We start from the raw sequence: 20,229 nt of genomic DNA on the forward strand, positions 1-20,229 counted from the left end.
GTTTGCAATCGGCTGCCTTGTGAGTTGCCCCCAGTGGCAGCACACAAGCAGGGGCCGAATGGATGTGGAGGTGAAGGCTCTGACCTCTAAGGAAGCTTCCAGTACAGGGGTACAGAACCTCCATCGCTTGAAGAGGGAGCCAGTAATTTGGGGAAGAGGAGGAGCAGGAAGGAAGAAATCAGCCTCGGGATGACAGGCCGGTTACTCGGGAAACAAGACATTTATAGCTGTGAGCTTGGGTGGGACTGGGGGGGCGGGGTTGGGCTCTGGAGTCCAGGCTTGCGGCTTCCCATCCTGCCCTCTGCACCCACACCATCCCTAGGCACAAAGGACAGGAAGGACCCAGGACAGGGGTAGGTCTGGGTCACCAGAGCTCCCAGCATCCCACACGGGGCTGTTCGTGACTCATAAAATGTCTTCATTGAACCCGCCCCCTAAGCCAGGACTGGCTACGTAATTTGCAGGGCCCAGTGCTAAGCGAAAACGTAGGGCCGCTTGTTCAAAACGTATTAAGAGTTTCAAAATGATGAAAGCAGAGCATTAAAGCAAGCATGGGGCCCTAGGGGACTCCATATGCACCCAGCCCTCCCTGACTCCCAGGAGGATGCTGGCCAGTGGACCCCACCCCAAGGACCAAGAGAAGACATCAAACGGAGACCTCGCCACAGTGCTGAAGCCAGGCCAGCTCCTCACTCTGCCCAGCTTAGACCTTCCTTGTCTTTATTTATAAATATGAGCAGACGGTGAGGGGGAGTCACTAAGCAATAGAGGAGACTCTTCAAGTCAAAAGGGCGGAGTGGGGGCACCTCCTTGGCGGTCCAATGGTTAAGAATCTGCCTTCCAACGCAGGGGACGCCGGTTCAATTCCTGGTCCGGGAAGATCCCACATGCTGCGGGGCAACTGAGCCCAAGCTCTAGAGCCCACAAGCCACAATTATTGAGCCCATGCGCCGCAACTACTGAAGCCAATGTGCTCTGGGGCCCGTGTGCCACAACTACTGAGCCCACAGGCTGCAATACTGAAGCCCGTGTGCCTAGAGCCCGTGCTCCGCAACAAGAGAAGCCACCGCAATGAGAAGCCTGCGCACCGCGAAGGAGAGTAGCCCCTGCTCACTGCAACTAGAGAAAGCCCGTGCACAGCAACGAAGACCCAGCACAGCCAAAAGAAATAAATAAATAAATCATGCAGTACTGACTTAAAAAAAAAAGACTTCCCTGAAACAGGAGTTAAGAAAAATTATCCTAAAACATGGAAATACAGCAAAGGGAGGGCAGTATTTCTCACAATGTCATTTAGAGCATTATTTAACAGACCTATCTAAGGATTATTTCATCATCTAGGGGAATATACCTTTGTTTGATTCACTCTTTACCATTAATTAACAATTTGGCTGCTGTGCAATTACATGTAAACTCAGAAATATTTGTAAGTGATTTCTGAGAGGGAAGACAGCAGAAGCAAGAAGAACTACAATCCTGCAGACTGTGGAACAAAAACCACATTCACAGAAAGACAGACAAGATGAAAAGGCAGAGGGCTATGTACCAGATGAAGGAACAAGATAAAACCCCAAAAAACAACAAAATGAAGTGGAGATAGGCAACCTTCCAGAAAAAGAATTCAGAATAATGATAGTGAAGATGATCCAGGACCTCAGAAAAAGAATAGAGGCAAAGATCGAGAAGATGCAAGAAATGTTTAACAAACACCTAGAAGAATTAAAGAACAAACAAACAGAGATGAACAATACAATAACTGAAATGAAAACTACACTAGAAGGAATCAATAGCAGAATAACTGAGGCAGAAGAACGGGTAAGTGACCTGGAAGACAGAATGGTGGAATTCACTGCTGCGGAAGAGAATAAAGAAAAAAGAATGAAAAGAAATGAAGACAGCCTAAGAGACCTCTGGGACAACATTAAACGCAACAACGTTTGCATTATAGGGGTCCCAGAAGGAGAGAGAGAGAGAAAGGACGGGAGAAAATATTTGAAGAGATTATATTCAAAAACTTCCCTAACGTGGAAAAGGAAATAGCCACCCAAGTCCAGGAAGCGCAGCGAGTCCCATACAGGATAAACCCAAGGAGAAACACGCCGAGACACATAGTAATCAAACTGGCGAAAATTAAAGACAAAGTATTGAAAGCAGCAAGGGAAAAACGACAAATAACATACAAGGGAACTCCCATAAGGTTAACAGCTGATTTCTCAGCAGAAACTCTACAAGCCAGAAGGGAGTGACATGATATACTTAAAGTGATGAAAGGGAAGAACCTACAACCAAGATTACTCTACCTGGCAAGGATCTCATTCAGATTCAATGGAGAAATCAAAAGCTTTACAGACAAGCAGAAGCTAAGAGGATTCAGTACCACTGAACCAGCTCTACAACAAATGCTAAAGGAAATTCTCTAAGTGGGAAACACAAGAGAAGCAAAGGACCTACAAAAACAAGTCCAAAACAATTAAGAAAATGGTCATAGGAACATACATATTGATAATTACCTTAAACGTGAATGGATTAAATGCTCCAACCAAAAGACACAGGCTTGCTGAATGGATACAAAAATAAGATTCGTATATATGCTGTCTACAAGAGACCCACTTCAGACCTAGGGACACATACAGACTGAAAGTGAGGGGATGGAAAAAGATATTCCATGCAAATGGAAATCAAAAGAAAGCTGGAGTAGCAATACTCATATCAGATAAAATAGACTTTAAAATAAAGAATGTTACAAGAGACAAGGAAGGACACTACATAATGATCAAGGGATCGATCCAAGAAGAAGATAAAACAATTATAAATATATATGCACCCAACATAGTAGCACCTCAATACATAAGGCAACTGCTAGCAGCTATAAAAGAGGAAATTGACAGTAACACAATAATAGTGGGGGACTTTAACACCTCACTTACCCCAATGGACAGATCATCCAAAATGAAAATAAATAAGGAAACAGAAGCTTTAAATGACACAATAGACCAGATAGATTTAATTGATATTTATGGGACATTCCATCCAAAAACAGCAGATTACACTTTCTTCTCAAACGTGCACAGAACATTCTCCAGGATAGATCACATCTTGGGTCACAAATCAAGCCTCAGTAAATTTAAGAAAATTGAAATCATATCAAGCATCTTTTCTGGCCACAACGCTATGAGATCAGAAATGAATTACAGAGAAAAAAATGTAAAAAACACAAACACATGGAGGCTAAACAATACGTTACTAAATAACCAAGAGATCACTGAAGAAATCAAAGAGGAAGTCAAAAACTACCTAGAGACAAATGACAATGAAAACATGATGATCCAAAACCTATGGGATGCAGCAAAAGCAGTTCTAAGAGGGAAGTTTATAGCTATACAAGCCTACCTCAAGAAACAAGAAAAATCTCAAATAAACAGTCTAACCTTACACCTAAAGGAACTAGAGAAAGAAGAACAAACAAAACCCAAAGTTAGCAGAAGGAAAGAAATCATAAAGATCAGAGCAGAAATAAATGAAATAGAAACAAAGAAAACAATAGCAAAGATCAATAAAACTAAAAGCTGGTTCTTTGAGAAGATAAACAAAATTGATAAACCATTTGCCAGACTCATCAAGAAAAAGATGGAGAGGACTCAAATCAATAAACTTAGAAATGAAAAAGGAGAAGTTACAACAGACACCGCAGAAATACAAAGCATCCTAAGAGACTGCTACAAGCAACTCTATGCCAATAAAATGGACAACCTGGAAGAATTGGACAAATTCTTAGAAAGGTATAACCTTCCAAGACTGAACCAGGAAGAAATAGAAAATATGAACAGACCAATCACAAGTAATGAAATTGAAACTGTGATTAAAAATCTTCCAACAAACAAAAGTCCAGGACCAGATAGCTTCACAGGTGAATTCTATCAAACATGTAAGTGATTTCTGCCCAATATGAAAGATAACCCCAAAGGTTATGTTTTATGACCTTATAAGGCTGTTAACCAGCTTTGATTCTAACTGCCTCTTATCCCCACATTTTTTCTCCAGTGCCTGTCTTCCTAATTCTGCTGATTACCATCCTGCTTGTTCCTCATTAATGAGTTGGATAAATCTGTGATACAGGTTCCTTCTAAGATTTGTGTGAGGGTAATTTTTTTTTTTAACTTTTTGGAAATTACACTTTGACTTTAGGATCAGGAAAGGACTTTTAAGAAGGCTGACTTGTATCTATAAAGAGATACGAGCGAATAATGCATCCATTAAAATAAGCTGCTCTGAAAAATAAATTCAAGAGCCAGAAGCAATCCTGGGAATTAAAAAGACACAGAGGAGAGGAACGCTTCCATTAGGGGCAGTAAATGGAGAAAAGGACATCGTTAGTGATTCAGAAGGCCGAGTCAAGGAATTCTCTCCAAGTACAGATGAAATCTGTGAGAGAAATGAGGAAAAATGCAGAGAATAGAGGAGGGAAATAACCGCTCACTGGGAATTCCAGGAGAGAGCAGAGAAGGATGGGCAATCACCAAAGAAGATACAGAAGATTTTTTTTTCTGACTTGAAGGAGTACATGAGTCTTGAGTTCCAAAAGGCCCCACAGGGAGCAGTTCTTCACTTACACCTGCCCTTGTGAAATCTCTGAATTCTGAAGGTGAGGAGAAAACCTACAAGCTTCTAGCAAGGAAAAAGCAGGCTGTCTCCCAAGAAAAAAGAACCAGATCTATAGTGGCCTCAGCTGCAATACTATAGTGTTGATTTGGCAGGTATCATGGGCAGGGTTCTGAGGGAGAAAAACTATGACTCTAGAACAGTACAGACAAAAACTGCCCTTCACCCACAAAGATCAAAGGAATATATGTTTGGACAGGCAAGACTGAAAGATGGCACTATCCAAACACCTTTTCTTTTTAAAAAAAAACTACTTAAGGATGTCCTCCAGCCAAACCAAAATGAGAATGAAGAATTTGACAAACGGGTGACACATCTCCCAGCATAGGAATCCCAGCATTAACCTCTAGTTTGGTCTAAATCATCGCTGATAATGTGGTTGTGAAACTGAATACAGCTCTGAGGAAAGGATACTCAGAAGAGCTGCCACATTTTAAAGAACACCAGTGAGTGAACCACTGCCCTTCAGGACTCATCTGTGGAATTCAGCATATACTTGGTGATAGCAATTCCCCATCTCAGCCATGTGCCTGGCCACCCTCCCTGCCCCTTCTCAAGGGCATCACACACGTATGCTGGCATGCACACATATGCAAATGTACATGCTCTCACAGATACTGACACGTGTATACATTCACACACACACTCGTGGGCCTCCAGCCTTTTTGTCTCCCCGCTTCTCACCTCTGCCATATTGACCATTACTGGGCATGGTTAACACCTGCTCATCCTTCAGCTCTTATGTGTGTGTCACCTCCTCAGGCAAGTCCTCAAGCTCCCGAGCCTGCAGCCTGGCCCAGAAATGCTCTCAGAAAATCATAACATTTTCCCAGAGCTCTGGTCTCAGCGTGTGGCACGTTCACCCATGTGGCTGCTGGATGCCTCTTTCCAGACGGTAGTTGGGAAGGACAAGGCCTATGTCTGGGTTTGCCATCCTCCATACCCCACATCAAGGACAGTGCTGACCCTTAGTAGGAGCTCAGTCAACCCCTGGCTGTTGGATGAATGTGTGAATGGGCCACCAGCCTGGTTTGACCCAGGAAAGCAAGGACAAGGCACAGAGCAGAGTCCAAAATGCTCCAAACAAGCTGAGTTGTCACCTGGCCTCTCTCTGACTGTAGCTTAAGTCTTGGCAGAAATAACCACAGTTTGGAGTCAGAGAGTACTTGAGTCTGTGCTGGATCTCTGACTTGCCGAGTGATCTAGATTGATATAATAATAATAATAGCTGCGATTTCCCTGGTGGTCCAGTGGTTAAGACTCCATGCTCCCAGTGCAGGGGGCCCAGGTTCGATCCCTGGTAAGGGAACTAGAACCCGCATGCCGCAACTAAAGATCCCGCATGCCTCAACTAAAGATCCTGCACGCGGCAACGGAGCTCCCGTGTGCACAGCCAAAAAAACAAATAAATATTTTAAATAATAATAGCTAACATTTATTGGGTGTTCACTTTGATGTAGCTACTATTCATTATATTATCTCCATTTCACAGATGAGGAAACTGAGGCTTAGAGAGGTTAAGTGGCTTTCTCAAGGTCGTAGTTAGTATAAAACAGACCCAGTATCAGCTGACAGTGCAGGAAGACACATGATTTACCCGAATGGGGAGGTATGAATGTCTGTCTGTCCAGGCCATTCAGGGAAGGGACATAATTCCTTTCTTTGCAGGCATCCAGGAAGGACCCAGACAATACCACACAGCTTCATCAATATTACCAAGAAGCCCCAGGGATTATTCAAATTATGTCTGGCATGTACCAGAGGCTAGGACCTACCCTGCCATGACAATGAAGAAATCCAGTCGGTTCCATGTGTCCCCAAGGTAGCACTTCTTGCCAAAAATGCCCAGGGCCACCATCTTGAGCACCATTTCCATGGCAAAGAAGACAAAGATGAAGTCATCAAAGACCTGCAGGGGCAGGAGGAAGGGAAGAAGCAAGGGACAGCATGAGGCTCTGGAGCAGGACCCAGGGTCAGAGCCATGCTGCGAGGTGTGAACGTGGGCACGGACACGAGGGGCCAGGGAAAGACCTGGAAACTTCTTCTCCTAGGCAGGGAGAGAACCTCAGAGATCCTCATCCAATGGAGTCATTTCACAGACGAGGAGACTGAGGCCCAGAATGGGGAATGAGCTTGCCCAGGGTCATCCAGCCCACTCTATTTGTTCCCTAAACGCAAGCGTAATGACAAGGGACCCAGATGGGAGTGGGGCAAAGGGGGTCTACCTGATAATCGCCATGCCCTGGGCTAGACACTTGACCTCTTCAATTCTCACAATGACCCCATGAATGCTCCCATTTTACAGATGAGGAAACTGGAGGCCAGATTGTTTAAGTGACTTGCCACAGGTCACACAGCAGTGAATGGCAGACCAGAAATGACACTCGGGTCTATCTGACTCCAAAACCTACATGGAAGGAGCTTTCTCAAGACAGGCCTGACACCCCAGTGGGCACAGGTCTCAGTGCTGCCTTCTTCCGCTCAGAAAGGAGGCTCCCAGTATGTCCCTAGTCACGGGCTCAGGTGAGTGTATATTTCCTGAGGACGGGGCCTGGGTGGACTTCCTCTTCCCAAGATCAATGAGGGCTACAGTCAATTCAACAAGTGGGTGCTGAGCACCTTCTGTGGGCAGCACACAGGCTGGGTGCTGGGGACACAGAGGCGAGTGCTCGGTAAACTCACCACCTGGTAGGGAAGCCAGCCTAGTATCCACCGAGGCTAACTGGTTCTCACTCTACCCAGGGCCCTGGGGCTCGCTGAGGAGCATGTTACCCACTTGGACCCCAGACCCACCCCAGAGATTCTAATTCTACCGGTTTGGGATGGGTCAGGGGTCTGGATCTTTGACTAGTGCCCCAAGGGAACCTGAGGCTTTGGGCTGCTTGGAAACTGCTGAGTCCTGTGGGAACACAGGAAGCAGAGGGCAATTCCTCCCAGGAGGAATCTGACTTTCTCAGGGAGACAGAATTGGATGTTTACACATCTGTAAAATGGGTATAAACCTAACACCCTGCACTGTGGGTATACATGTGCCACAGGGGCCAAACGTCAGGCCTCCATCTGGAACCTCGGTGAGATGAGAACAGGAGAGGTCCAGGAGGCCACTCCTAAAGGCATAGACAGAGTTATGGAGCTTGGCCTTTATTCCATGAGCACTGGGAGCAAAGGGCAGGCTTTCTGCAGGGAGAGTCCAGTCACTTGTGCTTTACTGGATGGGGGGTAGGGGTGGGGAGAACAGGAGGAAGCTGACGGTGGGAGATAAAGGGCGCGTGGACTAGGGCAGAGACCTCGAGATAGAGAGGATGGAAGGGAAATGGGTAAGACCAGCTGGGAGTGAGGAAGAAGAGGACAAGAGAGAGGGCAGGCCACGTGGTGAAGATGTGGCTGGGCAGGGTGGGGCGGGGCATGGCGAGAATGGGCGGGGCATGGCGAGAATGGGCGGGGCATGGCAGGAGGGGCGGGGCATGGCAGCCGGCCTCACCTGTAGGATCTTGCAGCGTTCTGACAGGCAGTCCATGTCGTCGCACGGCTGGTACATGCCAAGTGTCACGCAGTTCAGCAGGATCACCAGCATGCTGATACATTCAAACCACGTGCGCACAAGTCAAGGACAAAACCGCTGGGGGACCGTGTGCACCACCCACCACAAACACAGGGCCACCCCATTTCCCTACAGGTGCCTCCCCTGATGGGTCAACGCCCACATTTTCAAAGACCTTGGAGGCCTTGGAGCCGGCCCACCCCTCTCACAACAGACAGGGCCACATGTGCCAAATCCGCCAGGGAACCCAAACCCCACCAAGCCACCGCCTTGCCCCAGCCTGGGAGTTCCCCTCAGACCCAGAAAGGGAGAGGTCCCCAGAGGCCCAGCTGGCGAGCCATCTCCAGACCACCCCAGCCGCCCTGTCTCTGACCACCTCCCTCTGACTGTCTTTGCCTCCCTTCTCTGACCATCCTTCGTCTCCACAACCCACGGCCCCGCCATCTCTGCCCAACCCCTGGAGCTGAAGCCTGCAGAGGGCCCGCCCAGTGTGGCTGAGATTGGCTGGACACCCTGTCCTTCTCTCCTCTCCTGTGGCTGCGTTACAACTCATGACCAGACTCAGGCACGTCTGTGCCTAGGCCCTCCCCAGTCCCTGCACCAGGCGGGGTGGGGCTCAGCCGCCTCGGGCCTGTCCGGGCAGAAGGTCTCCTGCAGCCACCAGCCTTGGGCAGGGCCTCAGGGGCACGTGCTTGGACCCAGACGAGTGGGCTCCCCAGGCCAGGCCGCTCTCCTCACTAACACCCTCCTCCTTCCTGACTGGCTCCTGCCCAGTCTTAGAACACAGCCCACTGATGTTCAGCCCCACCCCTCCCAATCCACCTAGAGTCCTAGAACCGGGGGGGCCAGAGCTCGAAGGGACCTGAGGGCCTGGGTCATTCATAAGTTATCTTGCTGATATGCTCATGGTCTTTATCGACTACTAGAACCGACATTCCAGGGGGACGGGGGGTTACATTCACAGCCCTGACAGGGACAGGCATCTAGGAGGAGTTCAGTAAATGTCTGTTGTGATTCAGTCAATCTCTCTAGGCGCTGCCCACTCTGACGCCCAAGATTCTTGAGTGTCCTCAAATGAAAGCCCTGGACCATCAATTTCAAAGCCCTTGCCCTGAGCTCAGATGTAGCTATGGAGGCCAGACCCCTAGCCAGACCCCATCCAGTGCAGGGGGCGGGGAGTACCTCTTGCCTGATGGAAGACTGACCTGGTTTCCTTGGCAACGAACTCCCTCCCATCCCCGGCCCTTGCTCACCTTGGGATGCTGCCTTCCCTCCCGCCTTCCCCTCAGACCCTCCTCGCCCCAGCCCTGCTCCTTCCTGCCCCCCCCCCAAACCTCTGTCACTCTCCTGCCACAGCCTGTAATTAACGTCAGTCGCTGCCAGGGCCCCCTTCTAGCCTGAGCGTCGCTCCAGCAGCAGCTTCATCATTAATTAAGTTTTTTGAAGTTCAAAAGTTCTAATTACCAGCGAACGTCCCCCACCCCCTTGCCTTTCCCCCCTGCCTGTTGTGCTCGCTCTCCTTCCAGCCACCTCTTCTGCTCCCTCTGCCCTTCCCGCCAGTTTCATGTTCAAAGTGCACTTGGCAGGTGTCTTCCTGGCACTCCCACTTCTTCCTCACCAAGGCCCTGAGCAGTGGAGGTCAGCAGGCCCATTTTACAGATGAGGAAAACTGAGACTTAGAGAAACAAGGGGCCTCTCCTAGGTCACGCAGCTGGAAATCACTGGTGCTGAGGTTCACACCAGGCCTGCTCTCCTCTGTAACGGAGGGCCCATCTCTGCCTGTGTCTTCACCACCCCTCCCTGAGGCCCCAGCCCATCCTCAGCGTCTCTCACCTGGACCCTGCACAGTCTCCCCGATAGCTTCCAGCTCTGGTCTCTGCCCCTCCAATCTGCCCTGCACACAATCCCCAGGCGCTTGCTGTGTGGCCAACACTATCCGAGCTCTTTGCAAGTGTCACCTCATTTAATCCTCCAGCACTGTTATAAGCCCCATTTACAAGTGAGGAAACTGAGTCACAAAAGGGAACACAATTTGCCCAAGGACCCCAGCTGGGAAAAGGCAGAGCTGGGATACAAAACCAGAGCCTGCTTTCCTTGCCCCCAAGCTATTTCATCTCCGCCAGATTCATGTGTCTGAAGCACAGCTCTGAGGCTACCTCTCCCCTGTTCAGAAAGCTTCCATGGCTCTCCATCACCTTCCCTGGTCTGACACTCAAGGCCTCCTGCTTTCTGACCTCACTGAACTCTTCTGGCCTTACCTCCCACCAGCCTTCGCATGCATTGCACTTCTTGCTGTCCCCAAGCATACGCTTTGCATGTATTTTCTTCTACCATCTTTACTAGGCAAACTCCTACTCATCCTTCAGGTGACAGCCCAGGTCATTTGTCACCTCTTCTTGAAGCTGCCCTTGAAGCACCTTTCCCCACGCACAGAGCGGTGGCTCAGCGCCCTCTCCGGAAGTGCTCACACCCACCTGGTCTAGCTCGTATCACAGTAATGAACTTGGCACTGATCACGACTACTGTATGCCAGGCCCCTAGGGGCATGGCCCCAACGCTCATCACAGCCCACTGGGGCAGGTGGAGAAACGGTCTGGAGAGCTGGAGTGACCTGTCCAAGGTCACACAGTCAGTGAGGTCTGACTTAGTGGTGCGGGAGCCGCCGCCACGGGGGTGCCTCTGTGGCTCATCCCTCGAAGGGGCTTCACCTCTAGATTGCTCAGCTTCAGACACTCAGAGACGGACAGTCTCAGCCCTGCCCCGAGGCGCTGGGGGAAGTCCCAGGTGGCACAGCCTGGGCCCTTTCCAGGAGCCCATGAGGCTCAGAAGTCAGGCCAGAGCTGGCATCGCTGCCCGTGGTTCCTGACACGCTCGCCACTGGCTTGGGGATCAAAGGCACCAGCCCTCCTTGAAGTTAAACCAGACCGCATAGTGCGGGATCGGAGAACGTCAGAGGGAGTAAAGGTCGCGGGCTGAGCAACGTGGTGGCCTGGCCCAACGCCCAGTGTTGCCATCATTAGTCACAAGCACGGAGGAGCTCCAAAAGCCATCAGGCAAAGCTCCGGGGCTCTGGGACAATGTGAGGGAGGACAGAGGCCCAGAGAGGGCGGTAAGGGATTCCGGGGAACAGCGCAGGCAGCGGGCCTGAGTGCCAGCTCCACGAGGGCAGTGGCTTGCTTGTCAACGGCCCTGCGTTACCTCCCGCAGCGAGGCTCAGGGCCCCTGTCTGGCACCTGAGGCTCTGCAGTTAGGACACTGCCCCCTTGCCCACTTCGTCACCCAGACTTGCATCCCTCTCTGGGTGACCTTTGTCACAGAACAACCCCATCCAGGTCCTCAGAGAGCCCCTGACCCCATCCGCCACTGCACAGAGGGGACACAGAGGGGCAGAGAGCATCCAGCAACACGGCGAGCCTGGATCAGAAGTGACCCTCTGACAAGAGACTCCCCGCCCGCAGGGGTCCGTGAGTCACGGCTGGATTCCAAACCCTACCCAAAAATCTGCGTGTGTAGCAGCCACTAGGCACAGGTCCCAACTCCCCTCCCAGCTCCACCCCTGCCCCCATCTCAGCCCCACCTCCTGCCAGCCCCGCCTTAGGACCAGGCCCATCTCCCCGCACCCCCTGCTCTGCTCTCAGTGCCTCCTATGGCCCTCAGAACTGGGGCCTCAGAGCCCAGCAGTGAATTAATGCGCACCTACTGAGCCCCTGCTGTGTGCCCAGCACCAGGTTAACGACAGGATCATGGTAACGATGGCAAACACATCTCAAGTGCTCTTGAGTGTTTGTCTGCCAAGGAGCTTTCTCATCAAACAGCACGTATTATCTCATTTAAACCTTACATGCCAGTCCAGGCCCTCTTCCCAGGGCCCCAGAACACAGAGCCCATGTAGCCATGGACTGAGGCCCGGGGCTTGTCATCTGTGTGCAACAGGGGAAGGCCCGGTCCTTGTCAACCTCTTCTAGAACAGGGTCCAGAGTTTCCCATTCTTTGGCTTTGGGGGGAAAATAAAAAAGCCACCTCACCAGCAAAGGACTGAAAATCCCAGGCTGCTGTTATCTGCAGTTTACTTAACATGACCTTGAGTAAGAATAAGAGATTCCTTCACAAACCCTTTAGACAATGGCTGTCTTCCAAGTGCTGAATGTTCGCTCACAGCCTTTAAATACAATCAATCAATTCAGGCCTGGCAACGCGGAGAGTCGCCCTGCAACTTCAGCCAACTCCCCCCAGCTGGCAGGTACGACTGTTACCCCCATTTTACAGATAAGGAAACTGAGGCACCAGTGCTGGCTCCAGGGCTCCAGCCACAGCCACCCAGGGTCACATGGCTGGTACGTGGCAAGGGCAGGATTTGAACCTGCTTCTGTTGACTCCAAACCCCCTGTTCTCGGCCACATGCTCTCTGGCCCCAAGCACAGGGCCTGGACTGGCATGTGCTCTGTGGAGTATTTGCTTTTCCCTTCTCGCCCACACTGGCTCCTCCCGACTGGGCCTGGGTCAGCAGTGCAGGGTCAGGAAGGGGGACAGTCCACCCCCGCCATGGCTGGGAAGGAAGGACCTGTGTGCAGGAGATGGCAGGAGGGGAAGCCAGTGAGGAGAGGGTGCTGGCCTCAAGGCCCCCAGTAAGAGCCGAGCTAGATCAGTACCATCTCCACCCCATGCCTGGCTGCTGTCTTAAGAAGGCCGGGGTGTGATCTGGGAGGACAGGGTCACCAGGGAAGCCACAATGCCGGGGCCCCCTCAAACCTGCCACTTCCCAAAGAGAAGAACGACCAGCTGGGCAGTGTCCAAAGCCCCAGCAGGCCCCTCAGGGCAGCCTCCCTCTCCAGGAGCCAGAGCCAAGGCCTGCACAGTTACCATGGCAACCACCACCCTCCATCCTGTAGGCCCAGCTGACAGTCATGGTTTCCGTAATCTGGGGGGCTCTGGGAAGGTGGGTGGGGGGTGGGAGTGCTGGGTTTGGCTGGGGCAGCCAAGTTTGTTTTAATATTTGTCAAATCTGAAATCAGATCCATTTCCCAGGGTGCACCTCAGTTGTCTAAATAAATCAAGTGGAGGAAGGGGGCCGGGAGCTGCATCCTCGTGGGCCAGCCCTTATACAGGATCCCTCCCATATACATCCCCAGGGAGTCCAGGGATGGGCACGCAGCCCTCGGCCCTTCATAGACCTGAGGTTCCAGATCCCTGTTCCCGGGCCAGCTCTTTGGTCCTCCGAGGCCAGGTTCACGAGCATCCATGGAGCGCCTGCTGTATACCTGGCCTGTGCATCACTGTACTGAGATGAGCCAGGCTCACTCCTGCCCGGGAGATGTCCAGAGTGCGTCCATGTTCCAGGACCCGCTGTGGTGTGAGGCCACGTCGTAAAAGTGGGTACCATTTTGAATGTCAACTATGCTCCAGGTCCTGGGCTTTAAAGAGGATATCCATTCACTCATTCGTTCATTCATTCGACTGGTCTTTATGAGCAGCAACCACTCTGGAAAGCTGCTTGGCAGCATTTATTAAAACTAAACATTGGGGGCTTCCCTGGTGGCGCAGTGGTTGAGAGTCCGCCTGCCGATGCAGGGGACACGGGTTCGTGCCCCGGTCCGGGAGGATCCCACATGCCGCGGAGCGGCTGGGCCCGTGAGCCATGGCCGCTGAGCCTGCGCGTCCAGAGCCTGTGCTCCGCAATGGGAGAGGCCACAACAGTGAGAGGCCCGCGTACTGCAAAAAAAAAAACTAAACATAAGCCTATGCTAGTATCCAGCTGTGCCACTCCTCGGTCCATACCCCAGAGAAATGCCCAAATAAGTCCACAAAAAGGCACGTGCGATTCTTAACAGCCCCAACCTGGGAACAACCCAAGTGTCCGTCAAGAGGAGAATGAGTCGGCAGGAGATTTCAACTGGGGATGATTTTGGCCCCCAGTGGACATGTGGCCATGTCTGGAGACATTTGTGGTTGTCACAACTGGGGTCTAAAGGATGCTCTTGGCACCCGGTGGGTGGATTCCAGGAATGCTGCTCAAAACCCTACAATGCACAGGGCAGCCCCACTGCAAAGAATTATCCAGCCCAAAATGTCAACTGTGCCGAGGCTGAGAAACTCTGTGGTACGTCCTTGTGATGGAATACTACCCAGTGATGAAAAAGAACAAACTGCTGCAGCAGCACGGATGGAGCTGCCAGGCGTAACGCTGGCACCGGGAGCCAGATGCCAAAGAGCAGAGCGTGTCCGAATCCAATTACACGAAGTGAAAACCCAGGCAAAGCAAACCGGTAGGGAAGGAGGTCAGAACGGCGGTAACTCTGGGGGAGAGTCCGTCGCAGGTGGGGGTGAGGGAGCTTGCGGGGCTGGAGATGTTCTTCTTGGCCTGAGTGGGGTCACAGGAGTGTGTGTATATGGAAAAATGCCTTGAGCTGGACATTAAGATTTGTGAGCTCTACTGCAAGCACACTTTATCTCAATAAAAAGTGTAACAAAAAGTAATAATGAATCACAGCTATAAGGAAAAATAAAATGCAACAATTAAAAAAACACAAGCACCCGCTGGGGCACCACAGCCCTGCAAGAGAAGGGTACCATCCTTGTTTCACAGACTTGCCCAAGGCCACAACAAGGGACAGAACCAGATTTGAACCTCACTCCATTCCATCTTTGTTTAAAGATTTGTTCTGTCCAAGTCCACGGCAGCCTTGGGGGACAGGCACGGCAAACATCAACACACCCACTTAACAGATATGAAAATGAAGGTCCAGAGACTGCAGGACTTGCCCAAGGTGTCACAGTTGTTGAGCTGAGGCAGAAAATTGTTCCACAAAGCGAAGAGACCCGCTGGGCAGATGGTCCTAGGCCTCTCTCCACTTACATGCCTCTAGCAACAGGGAGCTCCCCACATGACACACAGCCCTGCCCAGGCTGATTGGTTCTGGTTATAAGCTATGGAGTCTCAGTGGGCTGAGATCCCTTAGAAGGAATGAGCTCTCCCTTCCTTGTCCCTGTCCCCAAGCCCACTTCTTAGAGTCCCTGTAATTTGACAACTCATTGAATTTGGCCAAAGTCTCTGATTCCCAGATGCCCAGCAGGCCTCCGTGCCCAGTGCAGACAGCTGGAGTGGGGGAGGCAATGGTGAGGGAACTGGGACCGTCAGCTTGGAAGGAAACCTGGGATGGATGGTCCACAGCAAAGAAGCTCCAGCCAAGTACCCTCACCAGACGCCACACCTCAGCCATCGCTGAAGAGAAGGGCAGGGAAGGCCCCTGGGGGTCCAGGGTCCCGCTGTCTGTGAGCTGCCCCAGCCTCAGGAGCCCATCCACAAAGAAGGTGCACTGCCGGGGAGCCTCCTGGAGTCCTAGGCAGTGGGCGTGGATGCCTCCCCTGGGCCCTCCCGGCAGCTTGGATGTCCCCCTGATGACGGTGTGGTCTGTCCTAGCCTCCCGCCCCCAACCAGGCTGTGCTCTCCAAGGGCAGAGCATATCCGACCCTCTCTGTGCCCAGAGGCCCACCTGGAGCAGCAGCTCAGGGGTGTCTGCAGCATCAGGAGGGAGTGAGGTCCCCGTCACTTGGAGGCATCAAGGAGGCTAAGGAGGGACTTCTACACCAGAGGGATCTGCAGCCTCCCTCCCCACCCTGAACTCCCCCTCCTCTCCTTTCTAACATCCATCACTCACTATTCATATATTCAGCCCCTCTTCACTGAGGGTCCCCTCTGTCTGGCCCACAGTGGCTCTGGGAACCCCAAAGAAGACATGGTCCCTGCCCTCCAGAAACCATGAGCAAACACTCCGTGGAGACACAGACGGAGAAGGTGAGGGCTGGACAGAGGGTGATGACAATCTCCCTCAGCCTCCTGGGGGCTTGTCCCCACCACACATCTCCCCTGCCTGCCCCTGACCACCCACGTGCACACGTTCACGTGTGCACTCCCATGGAGCCATGGAGCCCCTCCCTCGCATGCACACCATCCTCCACGCCCCCAAGGCCACAGCCCTGGGCACGGCGACCTACTCTCTCCCTGGAGAAGCTCATGAGCCCTTTCTCAGAATAATGTTTTTAAGTGCAAAATTGTTCTTAAAAGAATGCTTAGTATTAGAAAGGAAGGAAGCCAGCTCTGTTAAAATAGTTGTCAAAATATTTTTTAGAAAAACAAATTTGTGATGGGGGTGTGTTTCGTTATCAACACAACGGATAAACAGAGCTGGGGCGGGTCTGATGCCATCTGCCTGGGAAGCAGGGATGAATGTCAATGACATTCCGAGAGCTCTACAACGACCAGGATGTGGCACGGGAACATTAAATACCGGTGACTGCTACCGGTGACAGTCGCAGGAACTGCCAGTAACCCCACCGTGCTTGGTTGTCTCCATTCATAATAGATAGAAATGCTCCATTTCATTCAGAAGTCAGTGAACACAAACATGCAACTTGTCCCCATCCAAGTTCACAAACCTTAGTTCAAGACCCTCGTTCTAGAAACTCTCTCCTCCTGGGCGCTGGGGACACCACAAGCCCCTGAGCAGATGCCCTTCCTGCTTCGTGGGCTCCACCCCTTGATAGCTGGCCCTTCTCAGGCTCCCCAGTCCCCGATGTCCCTTCTCCATCCTCTGACCCCACACCCTCTCCCAGAGCCTTGACAACCGTCCCTGGGCTGACCAGGTCCTGTCTGGTCCTGGTCAGGGACCCTGACAGGGTCAGGGTCAACCCTCAACACAGGGTTGAGCTGGGGATCCAGCACCTGCCAAACAAGTGAATGGATGGATGGGTGAATGGGGGACAGATGGGTAGGTGGGAGGGTGGGGGTGCGGCCTTTGGGTAGCTGGACGAATGGATGATTGAATGAGTAGATGGTTGGGAAGATGGGTGAATGAATGCACGGATGTAAGAGTTGGATGGATAGGTGGGTGGGTGGGCAGATAAATGGATGCAGAGATGAAAAGATGGATGGATGGATGGATGGATGGATGGGTGGATGGATGGATGGATGGATGAAGTAAAGAAAGGTGCGAGGGGAGATGGGTGGGTGGGTGCACGGGTGAATGGGGGACAGATGGATGGGTGGGCATATGGGAGGGTGACTGGGAATGGGACTCTTTAGTAAATGGCAGCTCCAGGACTCAAACCCACGTCTACGGGACCACGGGAAACCCTTCCGGTTGGGACTCATCCTCCACTCCTCTTTGAGGGATTCCCACCCTCAGTCTCAGCCCTCCTCCTCACAAGACCCTCAGCTCCGTTCTTTCCTGGAGCTTCAGGAGATCTCAGGGACCACCTAGGCCAGCGCTTCGGAGCCCCAGCATTATTGACATTTGGGGCTGGATAGCTCTCTGCTGCGGGAGGCGGTCCTGTGCATTGTAGGATGTTTGACCTTTATCCACTGGAAATCAGTAGCACACCCTCCCCAAGCCGTGACAGCCAAAGGCATCTCCAGACATTGCCAAATGTGGCCCGAGGGCAAAATCACTCCCGATTGAAAAATCACAGTTGATACAGCTCCACCTTCCCTCACCAACAATTTTAGGGATGAGAAAACTGAGACGCAGACAGGAGTGGCCGGCCTGAGGTCACGGGGCTTGCACGTGGGCTCGGCCTCTCTCCCGAGCCCAGCGCCTCCACATTCACACAGCACTTCACCATCAGCCAAGCCTTCTCCTCCTGCTTTCTCATCTAGATGAGCCAGATGGAAACCGGCGCCCAGAGAGGTCCAGTTGTTTGCTCAGCATCACACAGCAGTAAGCACCAGTGTCAGGATTTGAACTTGGGGAGACACGAGGGAGACGGGGGGGGGAGCAGAGCACAGCTCCACAGGGCAGCTGGGGGCGGAAACGTGGAAGGCAGCCCTATAGGAGGGCTGGAGGGAGCTGAGCAGGAAGACATTCTGGCTGATTAAAAAGACATATCGATTTCTCTCCAAGGGAAACAAACAGGGCCATTTGTCTCCCCACGGGACCATGACGCGGTCTGAGGGAGAAGACAGGTCAAAGTTGGCTTCTGACACGAAGCTGCAGCCCAGGCAGGACGGACGAGTAAAAATCCAATCACGTTTTAAATGCCCCAGGAGGGGGCTGACTCTGCATCAGCTGGCCCTCTTTCCAATCCTGCTGTGCATCAGTCGCGAGGAGGCTTCCCCTGGTCTGGGCTCTCGGGCTTCACGGGGCCGGCGCACAGGCTGCCCCCCAACCCGCCTCCGCCACCGCCAGCCTGGGTGGCCCGCACGAGCTGGCCTCGACTAGCAAACGGGCGATCTCGAGGAGGGCACTGAGCTGCACACAGCACGGGGGAGGCCCTTAGGGGACGCAGCGCCCGCTCCAGCACAGCCTTCCTGAAGCGTCCTTGCACGCTCAGCCTCCACTCCTGTCTGCTCCCTACCCACACCCCAGGCTATAATAGCAGCCCTGGCGACCCCAGCTTGGCTTGGAGCCTTTGACCAGGCTGTTTCCTCAACTGGGCTGCCATGCCCCTCTGCCCGCTTCCCATCAAAGTCTCTCCTGCCCTGCTTTTTCTCCACTGACGGCACCTGCTGCATCCCCGGTCAGGACGGGCTGACCACTGCAGCCTCCTGGTGCCCTCAGCCCCTCAGGGTCCCTCTGCCCGGTCTTTACCTCATTTTTCTTCACTGGAGTATGATTCGGGTGTGCCTCTGCCTCCCCCATCAGGCTGGGGACTCCTAGGGGTCACTGCTGGGTTCCAGGCCTGGTACACCGTGGTCCCACCCAACATGGCTGAACAGCCCTGGGGGCACCTCTGCTCAAGTCTGGAACAGTGTCCAACACTACTGAAGCTGGGCTTCGATAAACACTTGTTGAATCAATCAATCAATCAATCAATCTTCATTATAGGTGCCTCCTGCTTGGTCTGCAGACCTTAGTCTCTCTCCCTCAAGCATCCTCCATTCTGCTCCAGGAGGGACCATTCTAATAAATGAAATTACTCATGTCCTGTCCCTGCTGGACCCCCTTAAATGGCTCCCCAGTGCCCACAAGACAGAGAGCAAGCTCTAACCTGACACTTCATACCCGGCTATCCAGCCCCTGCCTCACACTGTTACAGCCACACTAAACTCCTCACTGTTCTCTACACTATTCCCTCTGCCTAAAATACCATCCCTCAACTGTTCTCCTGGAAAACTCCTACTCATGCAGCAAGACCCAGGCCAAATGTCCCCCCTCCAGGTAGGCTTCACTAATGCTCCCAGGCTGGGTCAGGGGCAGCTTCTGCACCTGTAGCTCTCTTTCTTTTCTTTTTTTTTGGCTGCATTGGGTCTTCGTTGCTGCTCACAGGCTTTCTCTAGTTGCGGTGAGCAGAGGCTACTCTTCATTGCGGTGCGTGAGGTTGTCATTGCAGTGGCTTCTCTTGTTGCAGAGCACAGACTCTAGGCTTGTGGGCTTCAGTAGTTGTGGCACGTAGGCTCAGTAGTTGTGGCTCGCGGGCTCTAGAGCACAGGCTCAGCAGTTGTGGCGCACGGGCTTAGTTGCTCCGTGGCATGTGGGATCTTCCCGGACCAGGACCATTTCCCCTGCACTGGCAGGCGTATTCTTAACCACTGCGCCACCAGGGAAGCCCCCTGTAGCTCTCTTTATATATGAATCTCCAGGTGACAGTACCTGAGATTGCCCTGTGAGTCAGGCTCTCCCTGACCCAGCCAGGCTCCTCTAACTGGCCGTCCAGTCTACCCTGCGGACCAATGAGCGTGCAGCATCCACTCTGACTACCGTGAACATCCCCAGGGCATAATTTGATGCTGACTTTTAGTTCTGAGAAAAACAACCTTCTCTACACCAGATGGAGGGAAACGGACAATTTCCCAGACATGTGTTGCTTCTTCCAGCAACACTTGCTGTCTGTCTGGGCATTCCGCTTGGGCCAGGGCTGAAGGAGAAGGGGACACCTTCTCCGAAAGAACCCCTTCCCTGGCGGCGAGCAGCCCCTGGCCTGAGAGTCCTGGGCTCCGGTCTGCCCTGGCTTTGCCGACTACTCAAAATGTGACCTCGGGCAGTTCATGCTCCCTTCCTTGGCCTCAGTCTCCCCAGCTGTAGAATGGGGAGTTA

At 52.4% G+C, this 20,229-nt stretch overlaps 1 protein-coding gene across 8 annotated transcripts in view; it reads right to left on the reverse strand.

Moving 5' to 3' along the window:
- The window catches only part of CACNA1I (calcium voltage-gated channel subunit alpha1 I), a 117,187-nt gene that overhangs the window by 80,786 nt on the left and 16,172 nt on the right, over window positions 1–20,229 (reverse strand). For all 8 annotated transcript variants that reach the window (XM_060306839.1, XM_060306843.1, XM_060306838.1 and 5 more), the window contains 2 exons: window positions 8,141–8,252; window positions 6,435–6,568 (listed from right to left, as the gene is read on the reverse strand). In XM_060306839.1, coding sequence (XP_060162822.1) covers window positions 6,435–6,568; window positions 8,141–8,252 — 246 coding nt within the window. The remainder of the gene's footprint in view (window positions 1–6,434; window positions 6,569–8,140; window positions 8,253–20,229) is intronic.

Source organism: Globicephala melas, chromosome 10, assembly GCF_963455315.2.
Source record: "Globicephala melas chromosome 10, mGloMel1.2, whole genome shotgun sequence".
In the NCBI taxonomy this organism is placed as follows: Eukaryota; Metazoa; Chordata; class Mammalia; order Artiodactyla; family Delphinidae; genus Globicephala; species Globicephala melas.